Consider the following 18,870-nt stretch of genomic DNA (forward strand, 5'->3'; position numbering starts at 1 on the left):
AAAGTTCATTCATTCGTGCTACAGAAAATAATTTTTGAGAAAAAAAAATCAAAAAGTCATCACCCTAATGTATGTGTATATATATATATATATTCATTCATTCATTGTTTATTCATCCATGTCGTACATTATTGGTCAGAGACCAGTACATAGGACTTGTCAAATAATAATAAGAAATTTCAATATAATTAATTTACATTATTTTACAAACTATCACCCAAGTATTCATTAATATGATAATACATTTTGTTACACAAAAAATTAAATAGTTAATTTTTGAAATTTCGTATGTTTTTGATATTCTTCAAATAACTTGGGAGCTTATTAAACAACTTAGCGGACATAGGAAGAACACTTCTTTTGGTGCACGCATAGTTTTGGTATGCTGTGAATATGTTATTCTTTTGTCGTGTGTTGTATGAATGTACATCGTCAACATGAAGAAAACTACTTTCATTTCTCTTTACATATATGATACTTTTGTATATGTACAGACAAGGCACAGTTAAAATTTTATTTGACTGAAAGACCCTTTTGCATGAGGACCTTGGTGATAGATTAAAAATAGATCTTATTGCCTTTTTCTGTAGACGAAAAGTAGTAACACTGGAATAGGAGGCTCCCCAGAAAATTATTCCGTAATTTAACAATGATTGAAACTTACCATAGTACAATAACAGCAAAGTTTCTTTTGACACTGAACCACGTAGTCTATAAATGACAAAACAGATACGACTTAATTTGCTGTTTAGCTCAGTAATATGTGCATCCCATGTAAGCCTATTGCTTATTGTTACACCTAAAAATTTAGTGGATTTTGAATAGTCTACATCAGTTGAATTTATCACAATGGGTGGTACTGTTCGAGGTGTACATGAGTAATGAAAATTTAGTGCTTTTGTTTTCTTTGCATTTATCAGCAGTTGATTCTGAGATGTCCATTTTATCAAACGGTCCACAGTTTGTTTTAATTTACTTTCTAGTTCAACTGTATTGTCCGCTGTTACTATGACATTTACATCGTCAGCATATAGTACAATATCTTGGGGATACATATATTGAACAAGATCATTTATGTAAAATAAAAAAAGAATTGGCCCAAGAATTGAGCCTTGAGGAACACCAGCAGAGATAGTAGCAGTTGTGGATGAAAATGTGACTTGTTTATTGTTAATTATTTTTTGTATTTTTACTACTTGTTTTCTGTTTGTCAGGTACGAGCGAAACCATTCATGTACTACACCCCTAATACCATATTTCTGGAGTTTTGCCAGTAGAAGAGAATGTTGAACACTGTCGAATGCCTTGGAGAAATCAACAAATAAACCTACTGCATATTTTCCCTTATCAAGTACTGTAGAAACCTCTTTAATAAAGTTAAACAACGCTGTATCAATTGATTTGTTTTTTTGGAAACCATGTTGAGAAGACGAGATTAGGTTATGGCAGGATATAAAATTTCTCAAGCGCGATAACATTAGTTATATATATATATATATATATATATACAACGCGCATATACAACGCGCATATATATATATACATACAGTATGGCGCTAAATTTGTTGTACAAAAGCAGAGGAGTGATTCCTAAGAGTAAAACAAATAAAAACGTTCCAATAAACATAGGGTGAAAACCGCGTCGTTTACGTGTTATAGGCTGCCGAAAGCGTGGGAAAACAAACTTTAGAGTTAAATATTTCACTAACTACTGAGCGTAGACGTGATGCGGCATAATATCGTCAAAGGATCCTAACCTGCTCTATCCAAATTTGCAGTTTTCAAATTTGTACAGTGGCGGCGCAAGGGATTCCCCAAAGGATATTAGGGATTCCCGGACATTTTATGACGTAAATTAAGTGGACAAGAGAATGTAAAGGACGTCTCACTGCCTAGAAATAAAACTACTTGGCAGGTCAGTACTCACACACGCAGATTAAAAGATGGCGGTTGAGGTAATAATCACTGTGCGTGGTTCCATACCTCCTCAAAAAAGTACTAGTAAAAACGTTGTACAAGAATTCATTGGAAACGTCACGTCAGTACAATGTAAAAAAATACGTACAACACAAGGTGATAGGTAACAGAAAATTTTAAAAAATCCGATCGCTGATCTGGAATATTAATGACATTACATCGGTTTTAATGAAGATCTGTTACTAATGCTACTGTCGTTTATTTTGTGTTTCGTAATATATATACTCGTCTGTCATTCTCTCCAGTATCTTTTCAGCCCCTTCGTGGCTAAGCGCTTAGCGTATGCGACTTTTGCGTGGGAGACCCGGGTTCGATTCCCGTTTGGAGCTCAATGTGGTTAGGATTCCACGTTAATCAGTTTGTCCAGTGGTTAGGCGAATGGCATGCTAACACACCCCGCTTCATGTCTCGTGTTCTCTTCACAGATGAAGCCACGTTTTCCTGTGATGGAGTGTTTAATACTCACAATCAACATTTGTGATCTGAGGCAAACCAACACGGAATGTCAACTCTTGCCCATCAGGAACGGTGTTTTGAACGTGTGAGCAGGAATCGTTGATAATTATCTCATCGGACCGTACCTACTGCCACAAGGCGTGACCGGATGGGAGTATCACATATTTTTGGAGGAGGTTCTGCCTGAACTATTAGAGAATGTGCCACTGGCTGTTCGTCGAAACATGTGGTTTATGCACGACGGTGCTAAAGCACATTTCGCTGCGGAGATGCGAAATTTTCTCAACGCATTCTTTCCGAACAAATGGATCGGCGGAGAAGGATCAGTGTCGGCCATCTCACTCACCAGACCTTAACCCCTTAGATTTCTTTTTCCGGGGCCATGTGAAACAACTAGTCTAAGCGACACCTGTCCAATCAGAGGAGGATTTGGTTACTCGAATTTTTGGTGCTGTCTGGAGCATTAGGGAAACGCCATGAGTGTATCAACCCGTCCGTCGGTTCCTTCGCCGGTGTTGTAACCTTTGAATTGAAGTGGCGGGTCGAAACTTTAAACACTTTTTGTAGTGACAGTTCTGACAAATCTTCTTTTAATTTCAACAAAGACTCTTCTTTGTACCTTGCTCCCTACAACTCTCTTCGGTATGCAGTCCCGTTATACGATTTAGGACCAAAAACATCAGCCTCTGTTACAACAAATATCGCAAGTGGAACCAATGTTTTGTTTCACGTCCGTCAGCTTAGAACATTGATTAAAAAAAAAAAAAAAAAAAAAAAAAGTATGGTAGTCGCATTTATGTGATATACTGATCAAAATGAATGTGCTCATCAGTTGTGTATTATTATTATTATTATTATTATTATTATTATTATTATTATTATTATTATTATTATTATTACGCGTTGTTTAGTTGTCTTTTAATAGTAGTTCTTGTTCAATTCCTGTAGTAGTAAAATTGGAAGCATTCTCAAAAGCGTTGGGATATCATGAGCAGATCAGCAATCGGAATTTCTTTATTTTCTGTTACCTATTGGCTTGTGTTGTACGTATTTTTTACATTGTACTTAACGTGACGTTTCCATTTCCAGTGAATTCTTGTAGAACGTTTTTACTAGTACTTTTTGAGGAAGCATGGAACCACGCACAGTGATTATTACCTCAACCGCCATCTTTTAATCTACGTGTGTGAGTACTGATCTGCCACGTAGTATTATTTCTAGGCAATGAGACGTCTTTTACATGCTTTTGTCCACTCAATTTACGTCATAAAATGTCCGGGAATCCCTAATATTCTTTGAGGAATCCCTTGCCCCGCCACTGTACAAATTTGAAAACTGCAAATTTGGATAGAGCAGGTTAGGATCCTTACGCTCAGTAGTTAGTGAAATATTTAACTCTAAAGTTTATTAAAGTTTATTTTCCCACGCTTTCGGCAGCCTATAACACTTAAACGACGCGGTTTTTACCCAATGTTTATTGGAACGTTTTTGTTTTACTCTTAGGAAAAACTACACTGCTCTTGTACAACCAATTTAACGCCACACTGTATATACAGTATATATATATATATATATATATATATATATATATATATATATATATATATATATAATGTACATACCTAGATATATACAGGGTGTAAGAAATATGCACGGCCAAACCTGAGGGATGGATTCGTGTGTGGGGACAAGTAAAAAAAGTTCATATGACCGTATGTCTGGAAATGTATGGTTACGGAATTATAACCATTATTCGCTAACGCTGGGCGGGGAATTGGTGAATGTGACACAGTCATATTCTCTCCACCACCGCTTCCTTGATAATGAGCGTGAGTAATACATTAGTAGAAATAATATGGACGACAGATTCCAACTAAGTCACATTTGTGCACGTTGCGTTGAGCTGTAGAAAAGGCAGAATAAAAAACTCGGAAGTTATAAACAAAAATATGTACGTTCATTTTCTTATCGTAAAGTGCCAACACTGCAACCAATGGGACAGCGACAAAAGCACACCCACAGATTCAATGACGTAGGTACATCAGATTTCACCAAATTTATTTAAAAGCATCATGCAGGAGCTACAACAATTCCCAGTAAGTGTGCTACTTCACCAGCACCACACAAACGGTGCACATGTTTATGTTCAAGTACCATTAAGTAGTGCTATTAAGTACTAAATGTTCAAAATGTCCCCATCCTGCCTGAGTGCAAACTTCAACATGTTGCCCGTAGAAGCACGAACATGTTCCAAGTTCCAGGGGTATTCCATATTCTCTGGCAAGCTGCGTTGATACGAATACGGAGCGTTTCCATAGTATACACGTAAGATTCATAGACTAAAGTCTTTAAATTCCTCCACAGATAGTAGTCCAGAGATTTGAGATCTAGTGAGGTGGAGGTCGAGCAACTGGCCGTCTACGCCCAATCCATTGAGTAGGAAATACTGCATTTAGATACTGGTGCACTGTAGTACTGAAATGAAGGGGCGCTTCGTCATGCATGAAATGAAACGATGGACGCAATGTCAGGTGCAAGTTATCCACTGTATCTGGATGTGGGTTTCCAGGAATTCTCGATAGTTGTCTTCCGTAAGTCTCTGCGGGAGTATGTACAGGCCTAGTAAATTGTCACCAATAATCCTGCACTATGCATTGAGCGCAAGCTATTTTTGATGTCTCGTGGGACTAATCGCTTGAGGATTATCATCCATCTACACATGTAATTGAAGATGCCTTCTCATGTGAAATGCGCCTCATCTGTGATCACTACGCAAAATGGTTAAAAAAAAAGAAAGAAAAGAAAAGAAAAAGAAAGCCCACATTGCTGGAGGTATTACTGGCAAAAGCATACTCGCGGCGGATGATTGGCTGCCGGCAAAGGCTGGACTCGCTACAGATAATAGGCATACAGGTTCGTTCGACGACAAATGTGCCATATTTGCATGTGGCTTACACGTAGTCGCGAACCTAATCATCTTACACCTAATACATAGAATTATAAAAAAAAGTCCCAAAGAGTACCGCGACTATTCTTGGGCATTTCGACAATATATTTTATATCGAACATAGAACAGGAAAGACACACGTTCCCCCTTTCCTGATTGGGGTGTATTGTTTGCACGCAGTTGTGGCAACGTGCTGTGAAGAACATGAAAATTAAGAGAACTCTTTATAGTGTTATTTAAGGAGCATTTTTACAATAGGTTTTCATTAAAATATAATGAACAATTACTACAGTATATATTAAACAAGTATGGTGTCAGTGAACTTGCTGAACAATGCAGAAATAAACTGAAAACTGTAGTGAAAGTATTTGTGTCAAAGCTTCTGGCAAAATAGGGGGCGTGCAATTACACGTACGAGCGGTTTACCAAGAAATATATGGAGTGGCTTGATCAAGACACTTCCGGTGCTATAACCATCACAGGGTCCGTCAACAACACCACGGCTTTCGGAGCAAAACAGAGGAGGAAAACCAAGAAAAGCGTTCGAAGAGAGTTCGCAGCGAAGTAATCTAAGATATGTGAACGAAATTGTACAGAATGCAAGTTCCGAAAACCTGTGCTCGGCTGCAGAATCAAGTTTGGTGAAATCGAGTAAGAGAACTGCAGCCGAAGTTGTGAAATTAGCGATCCAGTCTTCGCCTAAGAGACTGAACAATATGAAAGCGAGCCATAACACATCATCTGCTACTATAAGACCGTCCAACCCTGACGAAGCTTTAGGCCTTCTAGTGGATCTTAGCTTGACAAAGAAAGATTATAAAACGATGAGACTTGGAGCAAAAGAAAGAGGAGCGGATTTTATCCCTCATATCATGTGCTAGCAGAAGCAAAGATGAAGTGTTATCCAGCAAATATTACGATAACTGAAAACGAGGAAGTGGTGCCACTTCAAGATCTGCTCAACCATACTACACAGCGTTTAGTACAAGTACAGAGTGATGTGATACTGCAGAATATTTCGGAGGACTTGGATACTATCGACATTTATTATAAAATGGGGCCTAGACATTTATTATAAAATGGTAGTGGTGGCCACAGCATATATAAACAAACTTTCGCGAATAATTCACAATACGCGGATTCCAACATACTTTTATGTACTATTGTGCCATTGCACATGTGTGAATCTAATTGTAAGAACACAACAATATTTTGGAAGAACATGACTCCATCATCGACAAGGTACTGCCGACCAATTGCCTTTAAGATTAAAAAAAAAAAAAAAAAAAAAAAAAAAAAACGGTTTGCAATGTGAAATTAGAGTATGACGAAGTACAAACACAAATATTGCAATTGCAGCTAACAATCGTTCTCGGCAATAAGACTATAAAATTCAAGCATATTCCCGTTTGTACAACGTTGGATGGAAAGACTCAACATTTTGACATACTGTGAGTTCGCAAGCGTACCATGTTTGTAAAGCCACTCCTAAAGAATTTCACGATCTAAAGCAACTTACGAACAGAGACTGTGATGAAGACACGTTGAAATATGGTCTGTCCGTATTACATGCACATCTTAGATGTCCTGAATATTTACCACATATAGCGTACAAACTGGAAATACAACAGTGGCAAGCCAGAGGTGCAAATGTAAAAGAAAGGGTGACAGATCGAAAAACTAAACTCGCGACTGAGTTTTATACAAAAATTGGCCTCGTTGTTGGTAAGCCAAAACAAGGTGGTAATAGCAATGATGGTAACACAGCGCGAAAGTTTTTCCAAAATCCTTCTCTCGTTTTCCAAATAACTGGAATCGATAAAGAATTAATAGAACGATTTGCAAATATACTTTCCATTATTGCTTGCGGCCACTATGTCAACGAAGATCTGTTTAAAACTATGGCTTTGAAACAGCACAAATGGCTATTGTACTTTACGGTTGGTACAAAATGAGTGCTAGTGTTCACAAACTATTACGGGGCTGATATTATAAAATCTTTACCTTTGCCAGTAGGCCAACTGTCAGAAGATGTGATTGAGACAGGCAATAAACACTATAAACATTTACGACAATATCACTCCAGAAGAACTTCAAGGCTTAACACAAATAGGGACATCATTAATTGGATGCCGATGTCATCGGATCCTGTTGTGACACATACCCGAAAAAGACCTCACAAACGTCACAAAATACAATGAAGTTGTGTTGAGCATGCTCCAAGTACCTCCTTCCTGTGGTGATGAAGCTGATGATAACGACGATGATGATGATCATGTTGATGATGGGACGGATGATGAGGATGACGTTGTAGAATGAATGCATGATAATGTAGCAAGATATTTAAATTAGATACCTATCTCCCGAAGTCGAAATGCGCACCAGCAATTTAAAATAACTGTTACTTTTGACTCTTAGAGGCGTAGTCGTCTCATGAGGATTTCTGAGCAGAATATCAAAAAAAAAAAAAAAAAAAAAAAAAAATCATTTTTTAATTTTTATTTTTGTCGTCGTAACTCAATACTTTGGCCTTATGTGCGCAGTTTAACAAGATGCTATGTTTTAAATTGTATTTAATTTATTTAAGTATAGTACGCTGTGAATCTTCGACTGCTGTGCTTGTGGGTCGTGTTGCTTCCCCTAACTGACAGGAAGACATCTTGCGTTTAACATTTCCCTATTTTCTTCCCTGATCATACCTCCTGCACGATGTTTCTAGAATGAGTTCTGGTTATGTTTGGTGATGTCATTGCGTTCGTGAGTGTACTTGACCCAGCCAGTTGTAATATGGGTAGTGTATTTGCCTGCTAAACGGCATTGATAGGTCGAGCGTGGACACACTCGATTCCATCTTGACTGAGTTTTCACTCATTTTCCTCAGTTCCATTAGGTGAATGCCGGAATGCTACCTTATGTTAGACAAGGGCCGCTGCCTTTCCACATCCTTGCCTCTCTCCTGTCCCAGCCTGAGCCTTAGATGCGTAAAGGCCATAAATAAATTCAAGTTCGTTAATGCGCTTTCGTGGCTGTACTATTGGCATTTTACGATAAGAAAATAAATTTACAAATTTTGTTCGTGAATTTTGAGTTTTTTTCTTCTGTTTCTTTATAACTCATCACAATGGGCACAAATGTGGCTTCGTTGTAATCTGTGGTCAATATTATTTCTATTAATATATCATTCATGGCTTTCTGCTCATTATAGGAAAAACACTGGTGGAAAGATTGTGACTGTCATATCGTCAATTCCCCGCTCAGCGTCAGGTGGGTAATGGTTGTAGCTCCGTAAGCATATATTTCCGGATATGTGATCATATGAATATTTTTATTTGGCTCACACACGGAATTCGCCCCGAAGTTTGGCCGTGTGTATTTGTTATACCCTGTATATACGTACAGGGTAGACCATTTATCTTAATTGGGGGCCGCGGTGGCTCAGTAGTAGAGCGTTCACCTCTGGTGCTTGGGGTCCCGGGTTCAAACCCTGCTCCCGCCAAGTGAACTTTGTGGTGGACAAACACCGTGTGCGTGAGTTTTCTCGGGGTTCTCCCGTTTCCTCCCACTTTCTTCATTCCACTATTTCATTCATCTCTCATCATCACCGTCTCCTTTAACCTAACCGGCATAACCGTGGGTCGTAAAACTCAAAAATTTCAGTTCATTTTTTCATTTATCTTAATAAACCTTCGTAACTTTCAAACTAATAAACAAACGGCGCTGAAATTTCGTATCATGCGAATATCGGCAGAGGGGCATTGTTTGATTTATTCTACCACGTAGTTAGTAGTGTTGTCAACCCAACATAAAGTTTTAATCACTCTACGTTCGGTTACATATTTCAGATCCACATGTGGGAAATTTAAAATATCAGATTTATTGTTCAATGATGCAAGTTAGGGACGCTAAAGTATCCTAATTGTAGTGGCTTTTATAGCAGTAACAACACAAGTAAGATGGACGGGACAATGCAGATTCAGAATACTTCAATACTATGATCATGGTATGACGGATTTCGAATGATTAGGAACAGGGATATAAGGGATTGAAAATTTGATTTCTTTTCTAAAGCCTTTATCTCAAGAAACTACTTAGGTACCTCATCCAATTGCATGGATCATTTTCAATAGGTGTGAAGAGTATAATGGTGTTTACAGCAATTTGATATCTCAAACCGTTATGGAGATATGGTAAACATGGTAAAGTTTACATCATTGCTTAAAATTATCTAATTCTGAGAACGTGTTGTAATTACACCTACCAAAAAGTATTCCTCTAATGTCATAGAAGCAAAGTAAATGTAATATTTTATTCTACGTAGCTATTTTTATTAGACTTAACAGGATGGCAGAACGTATTAAGGAATCAATATCAAGGAATGCAGTGACAAGGAGTCCACGTACAGTCAGATGCTTTTTTAAAATTAATTTTCTGCGCTCTAACCATTATAGACAAAGACTAGATGCTGTAGCCCCATAAGAACTAATAACTATATACTGGAACTTCCTCACTGACCTTTCTAGAGTTGACCCACCTTTCATTTAAGACTGATGTAGCTACAAGCAAGCCTTGCATTACTCTTTTTTAAAAATTATCCCGCCCTTCGTTGTCACGTAGCTGAGACTCGTGCTTGCTGTGTGCGTAGTCGTGGGTTTACGTTGGAGATACTAGCCTTCGATAAAAATTCAAATAATGGTTCCCATTTCACTTAAAGCAGTTATTTCTGTATCCATTACCCTCTTTGTTGAAAAAATAATAATTCCAGTGAATCTATCTATTAAAATTTTAAGTTATTAATTTCTGAGTTTCGAGGGAAGTTACAAAACATTTTCCTGGTATCGTTTCTGGGGGGGGGGGGGAGGAGGAAGGACCATATCGCAAATTAAAAATGTCTTTGTGTGTCCCAATCCTGCTACTTTTGTAATCTGTTAGTTGGTGTTTCTCTCTGTAAATTGTATTATCTCCACTGTGGTAAATAATTTCGAAAGAGTTAGAAATAAAAATGAGATCGTGTTTTTGTTTGTAGCTTGCTCAAATTAAATGACATTATTTTTGTTTCAGATGTTTAAGTAGGTTTCAGAAACTTCAAAATAAAGACACAAAGACGGAAGAGTATCTAATAAATGCACTTGATATAGCAGTAACAGATAGTGCACCGTGTAAAGAAATAGCTGCAGCTCTAGATGTTGTTCCTATGTTATTGAATATGTTGAAAAAATGTGATTACAAGGTAATTAAAGCAAACTAATTTACGTAATATTTTCTTGATTTCTTGAGATTATTTTTTTTAGTTAGTAGCTAAAATTACACAATTGTGATCAATTATAAGGATATTTTGTATTTTTAAAACATCTATTTACTATTGACTATTTAGTGGAGTAACATTTTGTTATATAATTCTTTTTACTTTCTTCATTTATCAATAGTAACAACTCCTTAACAATACCCAATAAAACAATATGAAAAACATATTTAAAAATGTTCGCCTAGGGAATCCGACACTACTATTTCACATAAGTCGTCCCCGGCAGTGTAGGAAAAACACCCTGCAGGATAGGGCATCAAACGAAACCCCTGAAGGATAGGAACTTGGAACGTGAGATCATTGCTGCAATGCAGAAACTAGAGAATCTGAAGAAGGAAATGCAAAAAATAAAAATAGATATACTAGGCATCAGCGAAGTTAGGTGAAGTGATGGGAGATTTCGGGCCATAATTTAATGCTAACGAAGAGTAAGTTGAAGTTAAAGAAAAATAAAATATTAAAGGCACATAGAAAATGGAAGATAAACAAATTAAGAAGAGATATTAATCTGCATAAAGTATTCCGAGAAGCAAGAGACGAGACAACCAATATTTTGAAGCATAACCCCAAATCAAAATGGGAAGCAATGATTTAAAAAATCAAGAAAGCAGCTGACGAATCTATAGGAAAAGAACCTACAATACCGTATAAATTTTGGATAACCGACAAAATTCTATAACTGATGGAGAAAAGAAGGCAGTACAAAATCATAAAGAACGAAGAGGTATATAAAAAGTGCAGAATTCGTATTTTTTAATAAAGCAAGAGAAGTCTGGATAAACAAATTGTGTAAAAATGTTGAGGAAGACATGGTTAAAAATAATACAGAAACTACATTCAGAGAGGTAAAAAACAGTTCGGTTGGAAGATAAAACGATCAGACACTATATTGGACAAGGACTGGAGAACACTAATAGTAGACGACCAGATAACACGAAGATGGAAGGAGTATAGAAGAGCTATATAAATGGGACAAACTGAACGAAATAGCAATAGAGAAAAAGTAATGAAATAGACGAAGATGAGTTAGACTCTTCGGAATAATAAACACTTCTGACCAGAGTATATACACTTGTTTATTAAAAATTAAATGACAGTGTAACGGTTTCGACAACTTGACGTTGTCTTCATCAGACACTAACTGAGATATCTTAGAGCATAAATATTTATACTAAAATTGAAAGTACCCAAGACAACGTTAAGTTGTCGAAACCGTTACACTTTAATTTAGTTTTTAATAAACAAGTGTATATACTCTGGTCAGAAGTGTTTATTATTTCTTTAGTGAGTTCCAGAGTCGTGATGGATAGAGTTAGACTCTTCGATTTTAAAATATGAATTGGACAATGCACTGAAAAAATAAAAGTAAATATAGTTTCTCCAGAAGTGGGTGAAATTGCCGTCGAATATGCTCAAAAGTCGCGGGAAGGAGACAAAGGAAAGATTTTTCATCTTCTAATGAAATATCAAACTAGAAAAGTGGCAAGAGACTTAAGAAAAGTATTATGACCTCTATACTAAAGAAGAACGGAGTGATAAAATGTGAAGAACATCAAACACTTAACTTGCTGTCACACGCGTCAAATATATTGTGTACAATTATCGTACAAAGGTTGGAGAAGAAAGCAAAAGAACAGCTTTCAGAGGATCAGCCTACATTCGGAAGGAGAAGAGAAATAAGAGAAGTAATACTGATCTTACGTGTGATTATAACGATAATAATTATCAAACAATTCCTCAGGTTAAATAAGCAGGTGATCATTGTTTTCATAGATATTGAGAAAGCATTTGATAATGTGAATTGGAGTATCATATTCAGGGCACTGAAGATTCTAAGGTGGGCTGTAGGGACAGGATAATAATATATCAACTGTAAAGTAACCGAACACTCCTCATAGGAAGAGAATAGAAAGAAATGAGAATAATCGAAGGAATAAGGTAAAAATGTGGGCTGTTTCTACTACTATTCAACATATCTGTAGAAGCAGCTGTGAAAGAATGCGTAGCTAGTAACAATAAAGGCAACGGTCAAATTTCCAGTACAATTAGGTTTGCAGACGACAGCACTAGTAGCGGAGAACGAAGAGGGTCTGCAGGAAGCACTCTGTCCAAAAGAAAAATGCAAAATAAAAGAACAAAAATCTGAAATGCACAAGGAACGAATTGCAAAAAGCAAGCATCTTGATAAGAGGGGGAAAAAATTGGAGAAGTTAAACCCTTTAGATATGTGGGAGATAAAATCTCCTTATCCAAAAGAAACAAAAAGGATGTGGTTTCGAGGATAGCACAAGGGAAACAGGCATTCATCAGGAAGAAGAGAACACTAACATCAAAATATATATCGTTGGGAGTTAGGAAGATATTCATCAAGACCTTGATATAGAGCGTCGCGCTATATGGCTCAGAAACGTGGAAATTTAAAAAAACAGAAGTGCAGAAACTGGAAGCGTACGGAATGTGATGCTGTGGCAAAATGCTGGTTATCCCGTGAACAGCTAAGAAGGAAAACGAAGAGTGCTATAGGAAGCTAACGAAGAACGGCAATCATGGAAGTAATAGAGAAAAGAAGAAACAACATAATTGGTCACCTTATTCAACACTCAGACTGAATCGATGTATTATTGGAGGAAAAAACAGAAGAAAGACCAAGAAAGAAATACTTTGCGGCGATTAGGAAAAAGAGGACGTATCAATCTCTCAAACTACTGTCAAGAGCGGAAGAAGTTTTAAATATTACCCATATTGCCCACCAACTTATCGTTAAGGAGAGAGCAACAACAATATAGATAGAATTGCTTTTGTGTGATAAAATTTTTATTATTTTCTTTTCTCATTTGTTACGTTAGTTTACTGTAAAATGATTATTAAACAATAAGTTACAGTGTTAAAAATGTTTATTAGAAAATAATAAAATTCTTATAAGCGAGGTAAAAGTACAGAATATAAATGATGTTTCCAATTTAAAATACGTATTACTAATGTGTACCTGTACCCTCTGTGGACGGGCATTATTCATTCTTTAGAAGAAACGTAGGGTCATATGGTTGAAGGAAGAGTCGCACATATTGTTACAGCATAACGTCCCGATACATTGCACCCTCACAGTACCCTTCAGAAACAGATACGTGGGATGTTCGTGACCTAAACATGATAGCATCTCAGACCATAACCGCGTCACCGTCATAACTGTCTTTTTTTTTTTTTACAAAATTGGCACGGTCATAACCTGTACCTGGTCTCCAATTTGAATTATCCTCTCATGCGTCTACATAATTTCAGAGAAGATGTTTAATTTCTTGCTTTGTGCAGAAAAGGTCAGGAAATTCTTTTCCATAATTTTAGTCGCCACGCTGGGTAGAGTTCATAAATGATACATCTGCATTTCATAACGTTGAACCAGAAATACTGTTTTGCTACTTCCTCTTATTTTTCACTGAAATGGAAAGAAAATAGTGTTAGATTTACAAGTTGTTGTTGTTGTTACTACTACTACTACTACTACTACTACTACTACTACTACTACTACTACTACTACTACTACTACTACTACTACTACTACTACTACTACTACTACTACTATTATTATTATTATTATTATTATTATTATTATTATTATCCGAGCCTTATTTTTCTACAGTATGAGTAGAAAATTTACACTTGTGTGAAATTGAGCCATTGTGATTTTGCCATAACAGTACACAATGCCAACTCTCGTTTCTTAACTGCATTACGGTTTCAGCACTTAAAACACATGCACACATGTGGACACATTCAAAACCAGATACGATGTCATGCAATCTATAGAACTACAAAATTAATATTTTAAAAAGTATTACTTTTCTGTTTGTTTTGATTTTCGTTTTTCAATTTGGATTTTATATTTACATAAAACAGTAAAATAAACAAATAATTTCTATTTCAATTTGCTGCTTAAAATGCTACACGAGAATTATAAATTATTCCGGGTATTGGTTGGTTCAGATCCGGGGATTGGGTGTGCTAGAGGAGGTATCTATCTTGATATCGAAGTTTCCCAAACCACGCTACAACAGCTCCAGCTATCTGAATTGCCACATTATCATCTTGGAATACTGTATCATTGCCCAAAATTCATCTGGACCATAGGATGCACATGGGTTCCTAAAATGGCGCCATAATCACGGGCAATGATGCCACTGGTAACATAAGCACAAAACTCACTGAACACTAGGATTGTGCGGCTCACAACATCTCAGCCACCGCCATGTTTCACGGTTGGACGGAGACACTGCGGAAAGATGACTCATCCGACCATCCATATTTCTAGTCATCAGCAGTCAATATTGCATGTTTTCATCGCAATTGGCGTCAAGCTAAAGCGTTATGGTCCCGTATGGTCCGTGCAACTTGACCCCGTATTTCCATGTCATGTAACCCGCTGCGGATTGTGACATAGACTATGGGAGGCGCTGTTCGAGTTCCTCCGTCACTTGTACCGTAGCGGCAGAATGGTGCTGAGTGGCAGTTCGCTTTAATGCTCAGCAGGAGCTGTCACTGAAGGTTTTCTTGCAACCACTGTTTCTCTTTACAGATGTGACTTTTTGCCGTAAGGAACATTGTTTTATAGATTTTTTTCTTTCGTTTTTTATATCTAATTTTGTTATTAGATGTTCATTCAGTTTTATATATAGATCATCATCACCTTGGATACTGTTCCTCGAGACACACCCAACACACTTGCCGCTGTTATCGGGCTTACAATACATATCGAGCGCCAACAACTTGTCCTCTTTGGAAATCAGAAGTTGCCCATATCACAATCTGCTTAGTTTACTGCGCACTGCTACTGTACTAACATACCACCACTACCAACAGTTTGACAACTCAGACATCTGATGTGTTTCCTTAAATTGATATATAATGAGTTGAAATATGTAAATAAAGTCATTCTTCAAATAACGTTTATATTATTTGAGCTACTTCTGGAATAAAGATGTTCAGAATTAATATTATATTTTTGTGGTGTAACTAAGTAGGAAAAGCATATTTATTTACTTTTTCGTTAGTTTTTAATATTTAATTTTACTATTAGATGTTCGTTCGTTTGCGTATTTTTTAAGTTTTAATGTAAATAGGCATTAGTACTTTTATACTAAAACAATAAAAGTAACTAAAGCTTTCTTTTCTTTATTGACAAGAACAAAGTACATATTTTATTAACGCTGAGTCACTTGGTTGAAGATTCAGAGACCAACAAAGAGCAATTTATAACTGCTAATGGTGTAGGTGTCACAGTGGTGTTTACATTAGACTTGAAAGCAGATGAAGAAGTAGCTAAAACAACCCAATATCTTATTAAAGAATGTATCCGAGGACGAGAAAATGGTATGATTATATTTATTTAAATTTAATGTTACGTTTTGAAATGTGTGTGCTTTGTTGTGTTTATATTAATATTTTCATTTTATAACTTCTTTCATCTATGAAAAATGTGATTCATAAGAATGTGTTTATTTAAGGTGCATTTCGTGATACATTTTTCCCATCCATAACGTACGTATATAGATATAGATTTGTGCATAGTTTTCTATAACTAGAATAGAAATAAATATTATGTATAATGATTTAAAAATTGTCTATTGACTAATCTATTACTTCATGCAAAAGATACTAACAAGAGAAATTTGTGACTTTTTAGTCAGTCGTAGTTACAATTAGAATGTAGTTTTGTAGTTAAAACACTTTGAATCTTTTAAAACACTGTGAGACTATAACGCTTCATTAGTAATTATTTGCGATTGATAGTACCGAGTGTATCAGTGGGCAACTATTTGATAAGTTTCCTATGTTAGAATGAACTAACATGAAAGAAGGAAATTCTAGAAACAAACTATACGTATTTGGGTTTGTTTCTTTGTCATATATAGTACTTTGCGTGACTAAGTGAAAGACAAAGATTTCGGTTATTTCTAGTATGGAAAAGAAGATATAAAACTCATGCATATTGCAAACTCTTGATTACTTGTAGTGTTAGTATCATTTTATAAAGAAGAAACACGTGAGTGCAGTGAAAACTAATTTGTAGAGAATAGGAATAAATGTCAACTACTTGTAATGACCCGAAAAATCTGTAATCATACGAAAGTATACACTTCTGTGATTTTTAAGTCGAAATTTTGAGTTCTTCATTGATTACATACAGGGTGGATTGATTTAAATCAATCTGATTTAAATCAGGATTTAAATCAAGATTTAAATCACTTGATTTTTTAAATAAAAATCGTTGATTTAAATCGAATTCCGAAATAAATTAATTTAAAGTGGAAATAAGTAAAATCCCGTTTCTGTTCTGTTATTTCGATTATGGAAGTTAAAACCATAATACAATGAGGCTCAAATGTACAGTATAGAATGAAAACAAGTGTCATGCAGAGGATGATTAGGGAAAATCCCGTTTTGAACAGGTAACGGAGCAATCCTGCTTTATTCTTGTCGTAACATTGGGTTTGGGTTTTAAAATCGTTAACTATTCCAACGGGGAAATCACCATCGATTAAGATAAAAATTCTTTTTTGTGCGTGTCTGTTTGTTCCCAGATAATAGGGTGTATTTATAGGGGTCCTATCTAGGGGTGTTCGATAAGGCTTAGGACCTATCGAACTTCGGGAGTGAAAATTTATCGAGTTGTCATCGGTTACTCGAAACCGTTCGAGTATTTGAAATTATCGAAGTTTCGGGTATTATCGAAATTTCGAGTATTATCGAAGTTTCGGGTATTATCGACATTTCGAGTATTATCGAAGTTTCGGGTATTATCAAAAGTAGTGATGAACAGTTCGGTTCCTTCACCTCTCCAATCATTTCTTCTTGCAGCCAAACTAGTCAAACAACTTTTTTCATCTGATAAGTTATTGCAAAGTTGTATTTGTCGAAATCATATGTAAAATTATTTTTCTGTCTGCCCCGTTATTGGCGCAATCGGCAAAGTGACTATTAGTAGACTAATGTTGTCTTGGATTCCAATTCCATTCGGGTGATGCATGTTTTCTCTTTCTCTCTTCTGACAGATTGCTTAAACCTTGTACAGATCTGTGGGGAAAAAACTTTTCCTTCACTACATTACTAAGGAGACAAGTTTTAAAATGAACACTCTGCATATATGTAATACATATTATATACAAGTATGATAACCTCGAATACATCGTTTCTTTCGAACACTCCGATAATCACGAACTTTTCTAAATATTCAAGCAACTCGACAAATGCGATCATATTGATATATTTCTGTATTTGCTGCTTTCAAACAATTCGAGATTCTCGAACAGTTCGAGTGTCTCAAAGTTGTCTAACACTTCGGGAGTCTCCTTCATTTCGAGAGTCTCGAACATTTCGGGAGTCTCAAACATTTCGGGAGTCTCAAACATTTCGAGAGTCTCAAACATTTCGGTAGTCTCGAAAGTTCGATAATTCGATAAAATCAAAATTCTTTATCGATGAAACGGTTTTGAAATTTTATCGAATTGTTATCGATTACTCGATTATCGGAACAGCCCTAGTCCTATCCCCTCTCCATTTTTTTTTTTTTTTTTTTTGGTTCATTTTATAACTTTAGGCGAAATTTATGTATTTCATGCTGCAAGCTAGTTCTGAGTTTCGTTGCTGTACTTTCTCCTTAATTCTTAACCTTTTAAATTATATCACCTATTTTTAGGGGATAGGGCAGAATCTTCATTATTCGATTAAAAAAGTACCAATAAGGCTTTTTACTCCGTTTTCTTCAAGACTGAAGGCATTTTAGAACATGTTACATATGCTTTCACGCCTTTCTGCGTTGAGGCATAGTGTGTGATGACGTCATAAATTTAAAAAGATAATATTTGTTATGCGTTATTATTTTCTGGCGGGTTACATTTTGCATTCAGAAGACTGAAATTTTGCACACTCGTTCAGTGCACCCCTTAATAATTTTCAGATGTTTTCAGATCTCTGCGTGTAAACAGCGGGATCCAGGGGGGGAAAAATGTTTTTAAAAAAGGATATTTTTAACAAAAAATTAGCTTTTTTCGTGATTTTCCCGCCTCAGATGGAGACATATGAATGGTACCGTTTGAAAGGCTGTTCTATTCTGAAGAAAATGATGTACGTACTATACTCCTATGATAAATAGGAATGTCTGAGGAAACTTATCTGAGATCCTGTTTTATACGGG

The 18,870-nt window shown here is 36.1% G+C and overlaps 1 protein-coding gene across 4 annotated transcripts in view; it reads left to right on the forward strand.

Moving 5' to 3' along the window:
- Positions 1–18,870, forward strand: part of LOC145660665 (uncharacterized) — a 193,949-nt gene that overhangs the window by 84,328 nt on the left and 90,751 nt on the right. For all 4 annotated transcript variants that reach the window (XM_081725988.1, XM_081726014.1, XM_081725997.1 and 1 more), the window contains 2 exons: positions 10,439–10,607; positions 15,860–16,046. In XM_081725988.1, coding sequence (XP_081582114.1) covers positions 10,439–10,607; positions 15,860–16,046 — 356 coding nt within the window. The remainder of the gene's footprint in view (positions 1–10,438; positions 10,608–15,859; positions 16,047–18,870) is intronic.

This window comes from Thermobia domestica, chromosome 1, assembly GCF_964235325.1.
Source record: "Thermobia domestica chromosome 1, izTheDome1.hap1.1, whole genome shotgun sequence".
NCBI lineage: Eukaryota > Metazoa > Arthropoda > Insecta > Zygentoma > Lepismatidae > Thermobia > Thermobia domestica.